The 17,879-nt window shown below is 46.6% G+C and overlaps 7 protein-coding genes and 1 non-coding gene across 8 annotated transcripts; 4 read left to right on the top strand and 4 right to left on the bottom strand.

Annotated features, from left to right (window-relative positions):
* Positions 1 to 145: 145 nt before the first annotated feature.
* Positions 146 to 1,789, top strand: GGI43DRAFT_420637 (homeobox domain-containing protein; the record flags this gene model as incomplete). Its single annotated transcript, XM_083207842.1, has 3 exons — positions 146 to 165; positions 199 to 1,520; positions 1,611 to 1,789. 3 exons carry the CDS (start codon positions 146 to 148, stop codon positions 1,787 to 1,789), a joined length of 1,521 nt encoding a protein of 506 aa, XP_083065580.1.
* GGI43DRAFT_173893 (S-adenosyl-L-methionine-dependent methyltransferase) lies at positions 1,746 to 2,877 on the bottom strand. The gene is made up of 3 exons (XM_083199749.1): positions 2,665 to 2,877; positions 2,055 to 2,590; positions 1,746 to 2,003 (listed from the first exon to the last, which is right to left on the bottom strand). Exons 2-3 carry the CDS (start codon positions 2,527 to 2,529, stop codon positions 1,804 to 1,806), a joined length of 675 nt encoding a protein of 224 aa, XP_083065579.1. The 5' UTR covers positions 2,530 to 2,590; positions 2,665 to 2,877; the 3' UTR covers positions 1,746 to 1,803.
* Positions 2,878 to 3,676: 799 nt separating this feature from the next.
* GGI43DRAFT_429866 (uncharacterized protein) lies at positions 3,677 to 4,310 on the top strand (the record flags this gene model as incomplete). The annotated part of the gene is made up of 1 exon (XM_083209181.1): positions 3,677 to 4,310. Exon 1 carries the CDS (start codon positions 3,756 to 3,758, stop codon positions 4,308 to 4,310), a length of 555 nt encoding a protein of 184 aa, XP_083065578.1. The 5' UTR covers positions 3,677 to 3,755.
* Positions 4,311 to 4,622: 312 nt separating this feature from the next.
* Positions 4,623 to 5,381, bottom strand: GGI43DRAFT_395077 (prokaryotic phospholipase A2-domain-containing protein). Its single transcript, XM_083204832.1, has 2 exons — positions 4,972 to 5,381; positions 4,623 to 4,901 (listed from the first exon to the last, which is right to left on the bottom strand). The coding sequence occupies exons 1-2, from the start codon at positions 5,307 to 5,309 to the stop codon at positions 4,670 to 4,672; spliced, it is 570 nt and encodes a 189-aa protein (XP_083065577.1). The 5' UTR covers positions 5,310 to 5,381; the 3' UTR covers positions 4,623 to 4,669.
* Positions 5,382 to 8,855: 3,474 nt separating this feature from the next.
* GGI43DRAFT_395029 (major facilitator superfamily domain-containing protein) lies at positions 8,856 to 11,148 on the top strand. Its single transcript, XM_083204831.1, has 5 exons — positions 8,856 to 9,101; positions 9,159 to 9,237; positions 9,304 to 9,363; positions 9,423 to 10,084; positions 10,139 to 11,148. Exons 1-5 carry the CDS (start codon positions 9,015 to 9,017, stop codon positions 10,697 to 10,699), a joined length of 1,449 nt encoding a protein of 482 aa, XP_083065576.1. The 5' UTR covers positions 8,856 to 9,014; the 3' UTR covers positions 10,700 to 11,148.
* On the bottom strand, positions 10,854 to 10,925 carry GGI43DRAFT_t28. Its single transcript has one exon. It is a non-coding gene; the product is annotated as a tRNA-Met (tRNA).
* A 246-nt stretch (positions 11,149 to 11,394) lies between the features above and the next one.
* Positions 11,395 to 13,520, top strand: GGI43DRAFT_395028 (uncharacterized protein). Its single transcript, XM_083204830.1, has 2 exons — positions 11,395 to 12,230; positions 12,290 to 13,520. The coding sequence occupies exons 1-2, from the start codon at positions 11,740 to 11,742 to the stop codon at positions 13,446 to 13,448; spliced, it is 1,650 nt and encodes a 549-aa protein (XP_083065575.1). The 5' UTR covers positions 11,395 to 11,739; the 3' UTR covers positions 13,449 to 13,520.
* Positions 13,521 to 13,530: 10 nt separating this feature from the next.
* On the bottom strand, positions 13,531 to 15,855 carry GGI43DRAFT_173705 (sugar porter family MFS transporter). Its single transcript, XM_083199747.1, has 6 exons — positions 15,542 to 15,855; positions 15,384 to 15,463; positions 15,032 to 15,309; positions 14,259 to 14,923; positions 14,072 to 14,176; positions 13,531 to 13,999 (listed from the first exon to the last, which is right to left on the bottom strand). Exons 1-6 carry the CDS (start codon positions 15,770 to 15,772, stop codon positions 13,709 to 13,711), a joined length of 1,650 nt encoding a protein of 549 aa, XP_083065574.1. The 5' UTR covers positions 15,773 to 15,855; the 3' UTR covers positions 13,531 to 13,708.
* Positions 15,856 to 17,879: the final 2,024 nt, after the last annotated feature.

The following is a 17,879-nucleotide window of genomic DNA, read 5'->3' as shown; positions in this document are numbered from 1 at the left end:
CTCGGCTAAAGTGCGCTCGACTCATGAGCATCTCATATTAGGAAGTATCTCCCCCACTTACAGAAATGCCCTATCTTACTGTAACGAAAGAGATCGGGAAACAAGATTCATATTAGCGACAGCTACGCAGTATAACACATCCACTATGGATAGGTCGCAGAATGAGTCACCGGATAATCTGGCAAAGCCAACAACCAGGCACCCGTGGAACTCCACGCATGTGCTGAAAAAGTGGTATACCTTTAACTCTGCCTGGCCCTATCCGAGCGCTGAGGAGAAGCAAGAACTTAGTGGCAGATCTGGACTGAGCATCCGCCAAGTATCACAATGGTTTGTGAATGCAAGGCGGAGAAGTGAAGGGCAATCATACGAAAAACCAGGCAGTAGTGAAAGCCACACAACTCTTTCGTTACCCAGAGCAGAACGGTCTGCTTCGTTGGATGCTCTTCCCCCGGCGGTGTCTGAAGGCACATTGACCAAATCGCGCTCTCAAGTCGACATTTCTGAAAATTTTCAAACCAGCACCGATGATTCACAAAATACTATTGCCTCAAGCGCCTCAAACTACTCTTCTCCCTCCTCTGAGCATCCCGACATTGCAGATCATCAACAATCTAAAAATGAACGCTCCGGATCACGACATAGTGTGGGCAATAGGCCAGCCGAGGATAAAAGTTCTCGGATTTATCAATGTACTTTCTGCACCGATACATTCAAAACCAGGTATGACTGGACAAGGCACGAGGGGACGCTCCATTTAGCTCTTGAACAATGGGCATGTCTTCCCACAGGGCCGAAAAGATGGGATTTCGGAGGTACCTCTCCGAAATGCTCCCTCTGTGATGAATGCGATCCCTCTGATGATCACCTTCAATCTCATCGTATTTCCGACTGTATAGCGAAACCTACCTCGTTGAGAAGTTTCCACAGAAAAGATCATCTGCACCAACATTTGCGTCTTGCGCACGGCATCGATAAAATGATACTATCTATGAATTCTTGGAGTTCGAAAATCTCTGAAGTGAAGTCACGCTGCGGCTTTTGCGGAGAGACTTTTTCTCTGTGGACGGACCGCAATGATCATCTGGCCGATCACTTTAGAAGAGGGAAATTGATGAAAGACTGGAAAGGGGATCGAGGTTTTGAACCTTCCATTGCGATGCTTGTCCAAAGCGCAATGCCGCCCTATCTTATTGGTGCCGAGTCTTTAGATATAGAGCCTTTTAGCGCCTCAAAGGGCGTTATGAAGAAGATGCTCACACATCCAGGCGCTCAGAACCCTCCAAACGTGTTTGAGCTACTTACAGCCCGCCTTGGTGACTTTGTGACCGCCTCACGAGCAAGTGGCGCTACCATCAATTGTGATATCCTTCGTCGCCAGGCGCGGCTTATTCTCTATGGGGATGATGATTCATTGAATCAGACTCCTGCAGACAATGATCAGTGGCTAACATTGTTCAAGATTGGGCATGGATTAGCTTCAGGATCAATCCAGCAGCACGTAGCAGCCCCCACAACAGGTCAAAGTTCTACGCATACCCCAATCTCCAAGATGCCAACACCTTTGCTATTATGCGCCAACAACCTTACCATTTCACGTCGAATGCCAGGGCAGGGGGGACCAAGGAGCGAAGATGACCATACTGAGCCCACGCTACCATGGTGGTGCCAGTCACCTGAATGCCTAGCAGAGCTTATGCAAATGAGCCAAGAATTTGCTTTAACGAGCCTAGGGGATATTGAGATTAATACTGATCTGTGTGGACGAAGCCTAGCTACATCAAACTAGCGCTCTTTGTTCCATCATAGTTTAACAGACATCTCTAGACCTTTAGAATAAGGAAGTGTCAGATTTGTATAGCCATGTTCTGGAGACCTCAAATGATCCAATAAGTCTTTATATCTGGCGGCAGAGGCAATCGAGTTGTCAATAATAACAACGCCTCCAGACCTTAATTTTGGCTCAAGGAGTTTCAATGCAGGAAGGGCAACGGGGGCCCAGACTAGATGAGCTTAGTTATGTAAATTTACAATATCCATATGTGTCAACTTACTATCAAGGAGAATGAGATCAACCTGCGGGATGTTACTTGCCAACGTTTCAAGGAGATCCCCTTCTCTCAAGTCGATATGGCGCGCCACAAGATCATTTCCAGCATCCTGCCAGTATTGGCGAGCCTTCTCGGCCTTGATATGCTCCTTTTCCGTGGCAATAACCTTACCCTCACCACCCAGGTGGTCGAGATTACTTCCCACTGCTAAGGCGAGGTAGATAGTAGAGACCCCAAAGCTGGTACCGATTTCGGCAATATTACGAGCGCCGATCGCTCTCGCAAGTTGATAGACAAACTGGCATTTATCTTGATCCAAGGCAATAAATTTGTCTCTCATCAAGTCATCAAAGTCATTAGATCCCAAATAAGTTGATGGAAGAGCGGCTTCTTGTGTAAGTGACTCTTGATGTAGACGATCGAGCAGCGCAAGAACATGGTCCGGCGCTACAACTGGATTTGGGGCTGGAGCGGACATATCTGGAAGATGAGGCCAGGGCGGAAGTTCTAAGCAAAATGATGGGCTTCTTCTGACTGTCCTAATATAGCAAACAGAATTCGCAGGCTTTCAGTGTTCTATCTCTCATTGAGGCAATATATATAGCGAACCTACGGGGTCTACCTAGGCATATATAGTCAAACTAACCCGCCTTGAGCGGCATTTTGGAGGGGGCTCTCGGAGATCTGCCATCCGATCCAGAAGCATGGCCCACAATATGTGCCATTTGGCGCCCTCGGAAATATTCCGCAGTATGACACTGGTAGAAGAACTAAGATAACATCAAGTCCCAGCACAAAGCCGAGATGTGTAAAACGTTAATACTCGCACTAACATTACATGTATAGCAGTATTCTTATTCTGAGCCTGCTGATACATTGCCCGACCCATCTTCCCCAGACCTTCGTATTAACTGCGGGGCTCAGCATAAGTCCGGTGGCCGCTTAGTCAACCAGACAACGAAGGGAAACGCCTTATAGCATCATGTCCAGATATAAATTCTATTAGCGCTTACACTTGGTAAAAGATTTGTAAGCCATATAAGCTGAAGGATAGCAAAATTGTATACAAAAATGAATACGTCTCTCTCTTTGAGGGAATTAGCTAGGTTAGTTTGCTGTCCTTCAAACGGCCTCTAGCTGCTATCTAAAGTACGTTCTGTAAAGAACTGACACTTGCAAACTTAATGGATTTCTGACTCTTCGCAATAATTATCACCAAAGCCGATTGAAATTCAGGGGTTTGAGTGTGTAGTTTACTATTACTCCGTCAGGTCCTCAGCAGCTAATAAATGATCCTTGGCTCGAAATGTTTAATATGTTTATGAAGGACCTCTCTCAAGTCTTTTAATTTTGATAGATCGCTAGAGCTAGGAATTATTAACTTGGTCCCCTAATAACTCTGAAGTATTTTTATTTCTTTTTCTTTTCTTTCTTTTTTCTTTCACTCTCTCACTTCTATACCAGGTCTTATAGTTCTTATAGTCCCACTCTTAGGACCTTTCCCTCTTCTGCCTTTTACGCCTCTTTTCTCTTTCTCTTTCGTTTCCATTTTCGGTTGGGTGACATATCTCTGAGTCACATTCATACTCACTCTAACCTTACGATTTTACAAGATATTCAAACTAGGCGGCCACAGCAGCCATTAGCTTCATAGTCTATAAATTGTTTCTAAGGCTTCCAGTTAATTATCTCTAAATAAACAAAATGACGCTGGAACTCTCTTCATCGGAGCTCACCAACCATCTTAAACAGCTTTATGCTGCCTATCGTCATACCAGCGATATAGGCTTGAAAGGCAACTTCTTTTCTTCTACTTGTTTCCAGATATGTCGTCCGCGGCCTTCATTTGCAGCTCGCGATAGAGAGACGATTGTGCGATATCTCTACGAATCGGCAGGACAAGACCCCAACAACTCATCATCGACTACTGAAGCAATAAATAAGCAGCCCAAAAAGAGCTATTACACGATCCGGCCCCTTCGAGAAGATGAGTTCGAGTTTAGCACTGATGAACATGTTAAACCAGCTGGGTTTGTAGCAGCAGAGGATGTTAAGCAAAAAGCAAAAGCTGAGGGATGGGTAGGCATGAGAGTCGACTTGTGGGATGAAGAGGGGGATGAGGGGGGTGAGGGCTTCCTGGTCAAAGTTCAGTATTGGTGGAGGAAAGAGGAACAAGGATGGATACAGATTCTCCATGATATTATGTATATAGGGCCAAGAGACGGGACCGAGGGCAGCCAAGGCGAACTGCTCCAGTGATGTTATTTTACAATTTTTAATTCTCTTTCGTCACTTATTCCCTCACTATATTACTACATCTTTCATAAGATCATAATTGATGCAAATGAATACTCTGGCTATCATAGCTTCGACATGGACACAAGCCGTATACATACAGTATACATATGCATGTATGTATATATTACTGAGACTATCATTACACACTTCCTTGGGCATGATCGTTTAAGGACTTTGCCATAACTTATTCAGTTCACTTTACGATATTGCTAGGCCTCACTTTCTCGTCACAAAATCATTTCCATAAGAATGATTCTTTTAATTTCGGTATCATTAATCGCAATATTTATTTATTTATTCATTCATTTATTTATTTAAGATCATACTGCATTTTCTAAAATCGGCAGCAGTCCCTTATCTTGAGCATCCTTTACGGCCTGGTGGTAAATTTCTAATTTTTCCTCATACTCCTTGATCAAATCCTCCTGTGATTCTTCTCTCTTTCCGGGAGAGGCGTCACCACCTCCAAATGCTCTTACCGCAGCATAATAAACATCCGCAAATGCTTCGCAAACCTTTGATACACTCGATGATTGGCATTGGAAGTAGAGGCTAATTGACTATTCTCAGCATTCCATCTCCACACTAGCCATAGGCTTATAAGTTGTCTTGTTTCACTCACTCTTTTTTGAAGTTATTGTCGATATTGAGCTTACCGCTATCTGTAAACCGATTTTGGATGCGATAATTCTGGTAGCCGAAATCGTGTCGGTTACAAGCAGGGACAAAGGGGAATCCAAACGGATTATCCGGTGAGGAGGTGCAACCATCAGATGTCCAATCAAGGTTAGGAGGATTTTTAGCATTGCGGCGAGTAATGAATTCAGGGAGCGATATGCTAAATAGTAGCTGATCTGTGATACCCGTGAGACTGGTTTGCCGCCGGCCCAAGGTGCCATCGGAGGCCGGCAATGCCAAAACGGCAGGCACAAGGGTAAAAACGATGGATGCCAGCTTCATGGCGAAAATACGATGCCTCTTTTTTATAAAAATTGCTTAGATTATGAGTTTAGTGCTGTAGACGGACAGCTTCATCTCAATTACAAGAGCGAGAGGTGGCTTCCTTTATACGCAATTCCACTTCCATACATAACGCCATTTGTAATGCCAATACTATCCTTCGATGTAAGGAACTAAATCAGCTAGTTTCAACCTGTCATAGAGCATATGCCGAGACGACAAGTTCCCAAATGTTCCATATGGGTCACCGACCTGCCCGAAATAGGTCATCTTAACACTACGCCAAGAGCTCTCTCTAGAGGCCTTCTGCATCCCAAATGGGGCCAATCTCCCACCACCGGCTCTCTACCCCTCATATCGGAGGCACTGGAGCGGATTAAGTCACTAGAATGGCAAGGCGTTGTCTTATCCAAGGTGGCAGTGCGGCCAGAAAGAGGCATCAAAAGCGCAAATAACTTGGTTAATTATTAGAGTTTTAAGCTTCCTATTTAGCGAAAAGCGTGAGAAATTAGTTTCAGCGGGTTATAAGCAAAGATAAAATAACCCCAGGTTAGCTTGCCAGCCATACTTTGTTGCGGTTAAGCGTCTGGCTAAGCATTCTACCACGTCTGAAAGTTACGGAACTGTCAACTAGCTGCATTTTTAATTTAGAGCCCAATGCTCTAAAATACGCAGTCACTGCCGAGCAGTGCAAAAGACATCAGACATCCGGCATTTAAGACACTCGCTGGCTGCCGAACACTTATATTCACGTATTAACTTACATCTCCGTGGAGATCAAGGCGGCGTTCTGTGCTTATGCAGTCCTGATGTGAAATTTCGGCCAAAGCCGTATGCTCTCCAGGGTTATCCTCTCCTACTTTTCACTGCAAGATTACTTATATAATTTACATCCCTGCTTTCTATTACGAAAATAGAAGAGCTAACAATACTTCTATACTCTAGATCATTTATATGTTATCGTAATATTTATTCGCTCACCAGACCTGCATGCCAGGTGTGCTGTTTGGGAAGCCACCAGTTCTAAACCTATGATGCTTGTCTCACATAAAGCAAGGGAAGGCGATGCTTTCTGTAAAGAGAGGCTCCATCAGGCACTCAATTCAAATTGCGTGTCGTCTTTTCCGCGGATGATACGGGCTAGCTGCTAATTCTTACATTTTGACATTATGGATTCAAATTATTGCGATCCAATTTTACGTACCAGAATTACTACACACTACGTAGGCTATCGGTAAGTCAATATCATAATTCCTCATAATATGCACTCCCCAGGGCTAGCCAAAAACGTTATGCCTGCACGAAGACGAAAATGACGAGATTGGCAGATTGGCAGATTGGCAGATTCGAAATAAACAGTCGGTTATATTGGCAGCATCAATTTTTGAGAAGAATGATTGAAGCATATACGGCTCGTAGCTACAATGATGGGAGAAAATGACATTGAACTCAATTTCGCTTCACACGCGCTAAATTATCTCCATCACAAGTGCCGCATATGCCCCGTGAGCCACAGCGGCACGCTGGCCCAAAATGCACCTCTTGGAAAGCGTGGATGCAGATGTAGAAGAAACGTATTAGCCAGCTTTTACAGTGTAAAAAAGGAGGGAGGAGCGAATAAAAATTCTCGATCATCTTTGAAAGGCGGTGGCGAGTGTGGTGAGTGTTCGCCGCGGGTTATTCACCTTTCATGTATTTATATATTTTCGGTCTTGCGCCGACATTGGTTTAATGGTCTCTGCGCTTAGCTTCTCCTGTCAGGTCGATCGCTATGGAGCATCAACCGCCAATGCATACGTGAATGCCCCTGCTATGCTTATATATATACGTGTATTAATGCTTCGTACGGAGCATAGAGTACGTAAAGGGATCTTTCCCACCATTGGGTGCAAATGCTATAAATAAAGGTTCCGGCCCAGTTGCTTAGTCCAGTTGTTGACCGTCTACGTTGCAGCGTGAAGCGTTCCGAGCAGCTCATTCGCGGCCCCCCCGATCTCCTCATCAGCTCATATGACTACTCCCGTACGTACCCAGTCGTAATAGTAATACCTAGTTTTCGTTCTCCCGCGACTGAGGGAATTTTACCCCCATGGCCATGTACAGCAGGTAGTAGCCAATCGCTAATGCTCCTCTTTGGTCACACAAATCAACCAGCTCCATCAAAATGAATCCAGCGCGGGGTTACGCAGGTGGGCGCATGGGAGCCCTTGGGAACCCTTGGGATGTAGCCATTACTCGCAACGCAGCCTCGTGTCCATTTTAGGGCAAAAAAATCGCATCTCGCAGATGGATAATTTTTGAATCCTCATATCTACAGAGAAGGCCTCGGGAACTTGGATGATCCGGGGATCTCAATGGCTGATAGCGGGGGTTGTCGTATATTGCCGAATGCAAAACAACCAGGTTAATTCAATAGAACGGTACGCCCGCTGAAAATTTGCCGCTGTTTGCTCTCTAAGAGCGACAAGGAGCTGCTCAGTCCATTGTGCGACCATCTCAGAAGGGATAGGCTGGGAGGATCTCGCGATACAACTCAAATTTAGGGAAGACCGGGACAGCTCGATTAATATTGAAGCGTTGTAATACCAGCGCCACCGCCACTCACGTTACACATGCCCATCTCCAAAACATCATACAGCAAACGAAAAGTATAGCTCGGCGCTCAAGACCATTTCTGTTCGAAGATAAAAAAAAAAAAAAATCCCAATTATACGCAGGACAACTTGTATCACCGACTTTAAAGCGCAACAGTCTCGCTTGCAGGTGGGCGGCTCTCTTTGTCTAGACTACACCCATGGCTGCCGAGCAGCAGGGCTAGCTCGCCATGAGCCGCGGGGATCCATGATGTGCTGCAGCTTGCGTATGCATCTTCCTGTTCTATATAAGCTCCGGCGTCTAGCTACAAACATCTCGCAGCCGTCGATTTAGTGGTGGAGATTGATTAGCAGCGTAAAGCCTGCTTCCGCAGTCGGTGTAATAGAATCGGATTTGCATCAAGGGTTTTCGTCCATCAGCTCTCACTTACTCATACCCAAAACTCCGCAGGGCTTGTAATTGGTCACCTTCTCGCTGGCGATCGCTACCTGTGCTGATTTGATGTGTAGTACGAAGTATGAGGCGAAGAGATGCCACTTATACACAGTCCGTTCTCTCCCTGCAGTGGAGTAAGTTATCGAAAGAGGCGGGACGTTATCGCCTCCTTATAACAGTGGCTAATTACGATAAGTAAACGCTTATCGTGTTTGCTCATTTTATTATTGTGAGACATACATGCAGAGGACGGTGAGCTATCTAATTCGCTAGCTTCCTGGGTATCCCACCACCACCTCGTCTCCTGACCTATTCTTTCTCCAGTCCTCTATAGGCCTCGGAATACGCCATACATTGATGTTAACAAATAGCCCCTGTCGTACGTGCCATTAATCCTCCATTTCTAGAGAAGAGAGAATAGGCCCGCCGATTTGTGGATATCTAGTTCGGCATATTGTATCCGGGGCGGCCACCCTTCCAAAATCGACTGTGTCGCCCACCCAACCTCTCATTGCCCTTGATCCTGCCTCTTGTTTTGGTAGCCTAGATTTTAGTTATTAATACAGCATTTCTCCTTCGCAATCTATGAGAGTGATATCATTAGCCCACGTTGTTGTGAAGTCCTGGTTCTCTGTTCTTTTTGCAACTCCAATCCCTTCCAGGTAGCTGCGTGCGATGGGTCGTCAATCGGAAGCAGGGACGTCGCCATGGCGCTCTTCAGAAGGCTTAGTGACCTTTGCTGTCGCGTTTGCAGTGTTTACAGTAAATATGAGCTGGCTTTAAATCCAATGGAAAATCTGGGTAGTAACCAAATCATAGGACGGATTGGTATATGATTTAGTTATACCCTTCTTGCCTGAGCTCTTCACAGGGCGACTGAAGACACGACCAGAAGAAGGTTAATACAATCCATATCTCAATTAGCAGTGAATTCCAAGTTGGCTAACGTGGCAATGGATCAAAGTTGACAATTGGGCTGCTCTGTCCCTCGAGTCCTTCGGGATGGCATTACTTATTACGAACTGTGAGTCAGCCAGTTTCTTGTCAAAAAGCCTCCTGAGATGCTGATTTGTCCTGCGGTAGGGATTGCTGGATATATCGCCGACGGAAGCGTCTCAAAAAGTCGCCCATTTCTCGCTGGTATTGGTGTCATGCTTATCGCTACACTTCTGTTCTTCCTTGCCACAGATCCATACCTCATCATTTTCGCCCGTGCTTTACAAGGAGCCTCAGAAGCTCTTGTATGGGTGTCTGGTATCGCTTTTCTGGTCTCACAAGTAGACGAGGCTAATCTGGGAGTGTGTATGGGTTACACAACTTTGGGTGCTACGATCGGGGAGCTGATCGGACCTCTACTAGGAGGCTATCTCTACGAAAAGCTAGGGCACTGGGCTGTCTTCGGCGTCGTAGAGATAGTGATTGCAGCCGACATTGTGCTTCGATTGTTGGTCAAGGAGAAAGATTTGACAGCTCTGCAACATACCCCAGTGGAGGTTGTGAAAGGCGTTTCTGAAACAGAGTCTCTGTTAGAAGCTTCAGCTGCGATATCTCATGGAACAATAAGTCGCAATTTATTAACGGATGTAGAGTGCGGCGAGGAAGATGACCGCACAGCATGTTACAAGACTGGTAACTGTGAAGATGGATTTGATGCTGTGTCTGAGTTGCGCAGTCTGGGATGGAACTGGCTCTCGAGTGTCATTGGAGCGGCTGTTGCGTGCATCGTTCGGTCAGCATTGGAAGCCGTGAGTCTACTATCAAATTACCTCACCCAAGATCATACTAACGCATCTCAACAGACTATTCCGATATATGTCCTTCGCCACTTTGGCTGGACTTCGTCTGCTGGCGGGGGCGTCATGTTCGCTCTCCTTTTTCCCATGGTAGGCGGCCCATTGGTCGGCAAATTTACAACCTTGAACGGTCCTCGGTGGTTTAGCTCTCTGGCATCGTTCGCGAGTGGTATCTTCATGGTCACACTGGGTTGCCTTACGGGCGATGATCCAACAACTCAGACTCTCTTTGTCATAAACATAGGGCTCATTGGTCTCTGCATCTCTTTCGGCACAACAACACAAACCACGGCCATCTCAGCAGCTGCACGGAGAGCTGAGACGCTAAGAGCACAAATTCGATCCAGTGGTGTGGAACTAAGCTGGAAGTTGAGAGTGCTAACTCCAGGGATGATGCTAAGCGGTCTAAGCACGGCGTGGGCTTTGGGACTTTTCCTGGGCCCAGCCTGTGGAAGTATTTTCCACTTCAGCACGAATCAAGAGTGGCGGCACTTATGCTGGTTCTTGGGAATAATATGTGTGGTAACGAGTTTCTATTGCTCCTCCACATGGAAAAAATGGCGGTAGATGGTGTTCAGGATTCCACACAAGCTTGAGTCGCTTTACGATGATGTATGAGTCAATGATGACGAAAAAGAAAAATCGCATTTGTATGCTCTAGGCATAATTACTATCCAGAAATTCGAATATATGGTAAAAGAAGCAAAAAAATCAAGAGGAATAGCAATTGCACGTTTCGATCGTGCGACCTCCGGGTTATGAGCCCGGCGCGCTTCCACTGCGCCAAATTGCTTTGAATCCGCTTGATGGAGTCCCAACAGCATAAATTTGATAAATATTGGTTACAATAGGCGAACGTGAAATTTTCGCAGCTTAGGTGGGGAATAGCGTCAACGATAATGGAGTCGTTAAAATGGAGCGCTTTGGCTTTGATGTCCGGAGCATTGTAGAAAAAATAGAAGACGTAAAAGAAAGAAAAAGAAAAGGAAAAAAATAAGTGGGCTATAGAATCCAAGTATTAAGTAGAAATGTGAGAATAAAGATAAATATATATATGTGTGTGCGTGTGTGAATGATAGATGAGTACATGTAGGTAGCAGCGAGACTACACGCTATGCGCAGAACCAGCCGCTATCACAACGGCTTAGTACAAAACCAGGGCAGCTCACGGTCTTAATTGTAGCTAAGCATAAATACCTTGAGGTGAATAACACATCAAAAGGAATTACAATCATACAATGCCCTACTCTATCTTTCTTCATTAATGATTGAAGTTTCGATCAGCCTCCATATGTGGCGACAAGCAACCTTGATGTCTTGCTCCGCCAACCCATCAAGGTTCACCGACGCATCTTTACAGTGCCACATTTGGACATAGCTACTAGATTGATTAAACGTGTACTGAATTGCAGCTAGAAAAGATATAGTACGCTTACCATCAAGGTCCTCAGCTATATATCCAAAGGATGTAGAACGTAGACACAAGACTAACGTTTTCTACTTTCCTTCTTGCATCTATTCTTAACTTGAGCACTCGCCAACTATTTTCCTCATTATATGCAACTATTGTATCCTCTATATAACAACTTAACCCCAAGATCAACCAAATGAGTATGATTGAAAGAGAAAAGGAGGTGTACGACGTCATTATCGTCGGCGCCGGTCCTTGTGGCCTTTCCACGGCTTCACGACTCCGCGAGCATACCCCAGCCGCTCTTTTCACGGACGAAGAACACCGCCGTTACCATTGGATCGGTAAATATGGGAAGCAGATTAGCCTCAAGCATGTAAGAAGTGGCAAGGTATCTCATGCTCGCCACTCTACAACATGCCGGCCTGAATACAAGATGCTTGTCTTGGACGCCACGGATAATAAGTGGCTCGGCCGTTGGAATCATCTCTTCAAAACATATGACATTTCGCATCTACGCAGCCCAATGCTTTGGCATGTAGATCCCCTCGATCGAGATGCACTTCTGGCTCATACGTACGCTCACCAACGTGAAGATGAGCTTGTTGAGATCCGCAACTGCGTAGGAAAAGAGGTCAGTAAGCACGCAAGCAAAAAGAAAGCCAAATGTCGAGTATGCGGCGGAAAGTATGTCAATTGTGATTATCCAGAGCTCATATACAAGAATCTGACAAAAGAATCAATAGGCAGGAAGCGAGGATTGATATTAATCTCAGAGAGCGAAACGATTATTACACACCATCACAGTCACTCTTTCGCGATCATTGCGAGCAAGTTGCCGATCGATATAACCTTGGAGAGAAGCTCATCCGCAAAGAGACGCTCCAAGATATCGACTTTGGCGAAGTAAAGGGCGTTTCGATAGACGGTGTAAAACTCTTCACCATCACTACAGATGCAACTCGTCAATATTATGCGAAAACGGTGGTCCTCGCAGTTGGGCCGGCCAATACTCCAAAGATTCCATTCCTCCCATCTGCTTCTCCTTCACCTAGCGGTGGACTTCCTCAGGCATGCCATAGTATGCAGATCAAAGAATTTCCGGATCCGCTTGTTCAGTCACGCATCGCCGCAGGTAGATCTACCAACGTTCTCATTATTGGCGGCGGCCTTACTTCTGCACAGCTCGCGGTACTTGCTCTCCGAAAGGGAGTAACCAAAATATGGCACCTTATGCGCGGCCCTCTGCGCGTCAAGCATTTTGACGTCGACCTTTCATGGATGGGTAAATACAAAAACGCCGAGCATGCGCGATTCTGGTCCGCTGACTCGGACCTTGAACGCCTTGAAATTATCAAGGAGGCACGCGGCGGTGGCAGTCTTACGCCTCTTTTTTACAAGAAACTGAAAAAATGCATCGCGTCTGGCAATCTCGAGCTTCATACTCATACAAAAATTGTGGATGCGGAGATGAAAGAAACTGATGGCTCTCAATTCTGGAGTATCAAGACAGAACCTCCCATTGCAGGGATGCCCTTATTTGACTACATATATTTCGCTACGGGTATCCAGACAGACTTTACCTGCTTACCGTATCTCCAAACCATGCTGAAGAAGTACCCTATCCACGGCCATGGCGGGTTCCCATGCATTAATGAGGATCTCATGTGGAAAGACGGAGTGCCCCTTTTTCTAGCTGGAAGATTGGGGGCTCTTCAACTTGGTCCTGCGGCACCAAACATTGGAGGGGCAAAAATTGCGGCAGAGAGGGTGGCGTGGGCTATCGAGAATATGATAACTCTAGATGAGGTGCAAGGGAGTGATGAACATGAGAGTGGATTGGCGGACTATCTCTCAGGCCATGGGAATATGTACAGCCTTTTAAAAGATGAGATGAACCAATGATAAGCGCAGCTATACAAGATTCACGGCGTATCGGTTGGATGATCCGATGAGCAGCTTGGACCACAATTTCACATTTAATCAGAATGAATTTCATTATTATGATTGACTTGGTAGCAGCTAAATTTTCTGCATATCATTACTCATATATTAATTTCATAAGAATATTAATTTTTCCTGCTCGCTTCGGCTAGCCAGCATATAAAACCCATTTCCACACCCTAACATGACAGTGCCCAAATACCACCTTCAGCATTGTCCACTTAAACTTCTCGAACAAGCTCATCGTCATGAAGGCCTGCGAGATGTCCGTCCTGCTGTCTGACCATGACGTGCTTCTTCAAAGCAGCACGTGGCGGGAACTTAGCGTCGAAGACTTCATCCAGCTCTTCTAGAGTACGGCCACGAGTTTCAACGCCAAGGAAGAACCAGACGATAGCATAGATGAGATTGAGGCCGACAAAGACGAGATAGTAGCGCCAGTCAATGGCCTCCAGTGCGATAGCAGTAACATAGGTGTTGTAAAGATTTGCAGAGTTTGAGAAAATGACGTGCTATAAGAAGCGCTCAAAGTCAGCATTCTTGAATAATTGATAGAAAATAGAGGGTGATAGGGCTCGACTTACAACTCCCATACCCTTGGCACGGGTAGGGTTGGTAAGAACTTCCGCACAATATGTAGCGGTTAGAGGGGTGTAAACAAATGAGTAGGCGCAGCCGAAAAGGAAAATCTATGGAAACGAATCTTGTTAGCATCTACCGCCATAACGCTTCGATTTTATTTATGCTGTATTCAGAAGAGCCGACACTTACCATAGCAACACCAGCATTCGAATAAGCCGTGCTAATGCCATCAGATCCATGCTCGAATTTGCTAGAGAATCCAGTGACTGCGGCGAATAGCCCAGCAAGGACAATGCTGCCGACCCAGAGCTTGGTACGGCGACCAATCTTATCATTGGTAGCAGAGCCAGCAACGGCACCAGTGGCAGAAACGATGGAGTTGGCAAAATTAAGCAGCAATCTGCGGTCAACAGAAATGATACCCAGAAGCTTGTACATAGAAGGAAGATAATACGTCAAGACCGAGTTTCCAGAAAGTTGAGCGAAGAAGGACATAAAGGCCATCATTGTGAATCGCCAACGGGAATTGTGGTCCTTAATCAGAGCCCAGTAATCCCACAGATTAGATGCCTTTTGTAGTTCGATCGAGGCCTCAAATTCCTGCAGCTCAAGCCGGACCATCGGGTGGTTGCTGTCGCCACCGCCGTGATACTTGGCCAGAATTTCAGCAGCTTTGTCCTTCCTGCCCTTCATAGTGAGCCATCGGGGGGATTCGGGAATAAAGATTGCGCCAGTGAAAATGACGATGGGGGGGATGAGTTGGAGGGCCATAGGAAGGCGCCAGGCAAGGTCACTGTTATGCTTGGCAGAGGCATATGTGACTCCGGTAGCGAGAATGGAGCCAGTGTAGAAGACTGTTAAGAATCAATCCCATGTCAGCGGTTTTCAAAAATCTTCAACGGTCCCACTAGAACATTTTTGTTGCTCGCATTGGGCTGGAAAAGAAAAAAAGATCCACGTACAGGTATTGTAGTAGCCAACGACACGGGCTCGCCACTGGGGAGGAGCCATCTCAAGGGCATAGGTGGGAGCAGACGATGTTCCAATAGAGACACCGAATCCAAGGACAAAACGACCTCCCAAAAGGTAGGCGTTAGACTTGGCGGCGGTTTGTACGATGGCACCGGCCATGATGAAGACAGCACCGGTCATCATACCAGCACGACGTCCGAAGTGGTCGCAAATAACGCCAGTGAAGAGAGAGCCGATCATGTTACCGATGGTGTAAATCATGAAGATGCTGCCAAAGAAGAGAACACATATGAGCCAGGGTACACTATTAGAGCGACCTTTTTTCAGAATGGAGTAACTTACATGCCGGTGGATGAACCAAGCTCTGTGTGGTGGAAGTAGGACTGATACTGTGGCATAGCATTGATAGCACCGAAGATGGACTGTGTTTGAAGCATTGTTAGACATCATATCTCACTTCTTGGATGTATTATCATGGTGTAGAGGTGATTTTTACGTACGCCGTCGAAACCAGATGCCGTCGCGTTAAATGCTGCCACCAGGAGGATCAAATACAGCTGAATGCTCGTCCATGACAATGGATCCAGCGGCGCCGCGGTGACTACCTCATGGAAATGTGTATTGCCCTGGACTTCGGTAACATTTCCAAGGGCAGATTTATCGATGGCATCGCCGTTAAGCGAACCATGGTCAACGACCGGCTCAGGTCGTGACTCGTCCTTCTCCGCCATTGCTGTAATCGCGCTATCGCTCCTCGACCCTTGTGAATAGTATCTTTTATAGAATTGGTAGAGCACGGATGTCGGTAGGGTAGAGGGAGAGGGAGAAGGCTGATGAAGGGGAAAGGATATACGCAAGATTGACAGCGGGTCAAGATCTCTTTATGGTTTCGCGCAATCAAGCGAAGGGCAGCATCCGAAGGTGATGGCAGCAGACCGGACTACAACTATGTCTTCCCCAGGCTCCACGACGAGCCACGAGGCAAGCCGAATTCTGACCAGGGGTATGCAACGAAGCAAGATGGAGGTTGCAATCCGTCATCCACTTTGGCCCAAAGGCGCAGCAAAGGCCTATCTCCTTGCGCGTAAAGTCCCAGCCCTCGGACAGACAAGCAAGACCAGAGCGCCACACCTCTCGGTCTCCGCAGTTATTCCCCCATCTTTCGTTCCCCCACCAAGCGCCAGGGAGCAATAAGCACTCGAACCATTGAGCTGGGCCTAAGGCTAGCGGCGGCAAGACTTTGAATTCGCGGAGTGATGGGGTAAAACCTGCTGTTGATACGTGCGTGCAAAGTGCCATTTCTGGTTAGTTATCGCAAATGGGCAGCCCGCTGGTGGGCTTGTGTCCCGACGGTGAGACTTTGCCGGCTATTCACAAGACGCCTTCATCCGCCATGCGGGGACGACTTCACCAACTGGCAATGAGACAAACGAGGGCATGAATAAATCGCATCTTCGGTGAGATGAGGCTCAAATTTCGCTTCTTCATTCAGGCGGAATCGAGCTGAGATGTCTACTCAGCCACGATCATCTCAGGTACCGGCAGCCGTCAAAAGTACATGTGCATGTTCAGGCCTTTGTCTTGACGCTGAGACTGGCTTATTGGCCCTATTGACCCCCACAACGTGGTAATCCACCAAGTCTAGTTGCAAGTGCGCCGTATGAAGAAATAGTATTAGACTTGTGCCTCGAATATTTGCTTATAGCACTATCTAGTAATGGAAGGGCTTGCACAAGTGGCTACCACATTTTACTGTGGCTCGGGGCTTATGTATACTCGTAATCAATACTTACATGCGTTCTCTCTCCTCCGTGCTCGCATACGTCTATCATTCTGCAGTAGTAATGTAGTAATGAGCGAGCAAAGAGGTGCGGCTCACTGCATAAACATGGACATGGATATGGACATTCTTGCTCGATTCATGCACTGCTATTGGCTGGCCGTCTTCAAGTTGCTCCGGCCTCCTCATTCTAGAGCCCTGGGCTTTTATCCGTTTACTCACTAATCCCCGGCTGGTGTTGCTCACGCGCCCATCATTCGTTATCTGCGAGCATTGCTTTGTAACTTTTCGAGATATCAAGCAAGATAACCAGCTCCAAACGACGCCAGATGCTCTTTATCAGGCTATCATCCTACGCCCATTTTTTTCTCCAGCGTAGATGATAAACCCCACCAACCAGACCCCCCATGCATCACCCCAACGTTGCGAAGCGTCTCTTGGCACAGCATTTTCCGTGTATTAATCGTCGGCGGTGACCAAACAGCCCAGATCAGAACGTTCCATCAGGGCACGCCTTGGCTTTGAGCTCGACCCCCACGGATGCTGGTACGAGGCCGCTCCTCCCAGAGCTTCGGGGATGGGGCCTTCCTCGGGCCAACAAGGCGAGATCCGTCATATTTATCCGTACTCCGTAGAGCTGTCAAACTAGAAGCTATCTTGGGGAAAGAGATGCATCTTAATGGAGATGGGCCTAGTTCGGACGTTACCTTGAAGCTCCATATGGATACCTATAATATCAAGCATCCGAAATTCAGTACATGTATACCGCCCTCGCGCCCCTTACAAGAACCCATCTCCTATCTGTGGTATTATTACGCTTGCTCTCTTAAGTCTCTGTACCAAGTAGCTTCCCCGCATGATCTCAGCCTGGTCATGCCTTGGGGTTGGCCGGTCCCCCACAGAATGGGGTCGCATCTTTCGACGAGACAGGCTCCTAATAATAGACCGGAAAGGTGACTCTTCAGCAAGGCGACGGGCACAAGAGAAATATCAGCTTAACTTTATTTATCTATCTATTTCATCTCTTATTTCTCCTTCTGGAGTCTAAAAAACACGCT

This window comes from Trichoderma evansii, assembly GCF_050947405.1.
Source record: "Trichoderma evansii strain SZMC 28006 chromosome Unknown GGI43scaffold_2, whole genome shotgun sequence".
NCBI classification, from domain to species: domain Eukaryota; kingdom Fungi; phylum Ascomycota; class Sordariomycetes; order Hypocreales; family Hypocreaceae; genus Trichoderma; species Trichoderma evansii.
Note: the sequence above shows the minus strand (reverse complement) of the source record. Positions and strands in the feature narration are given on the sequence as shown.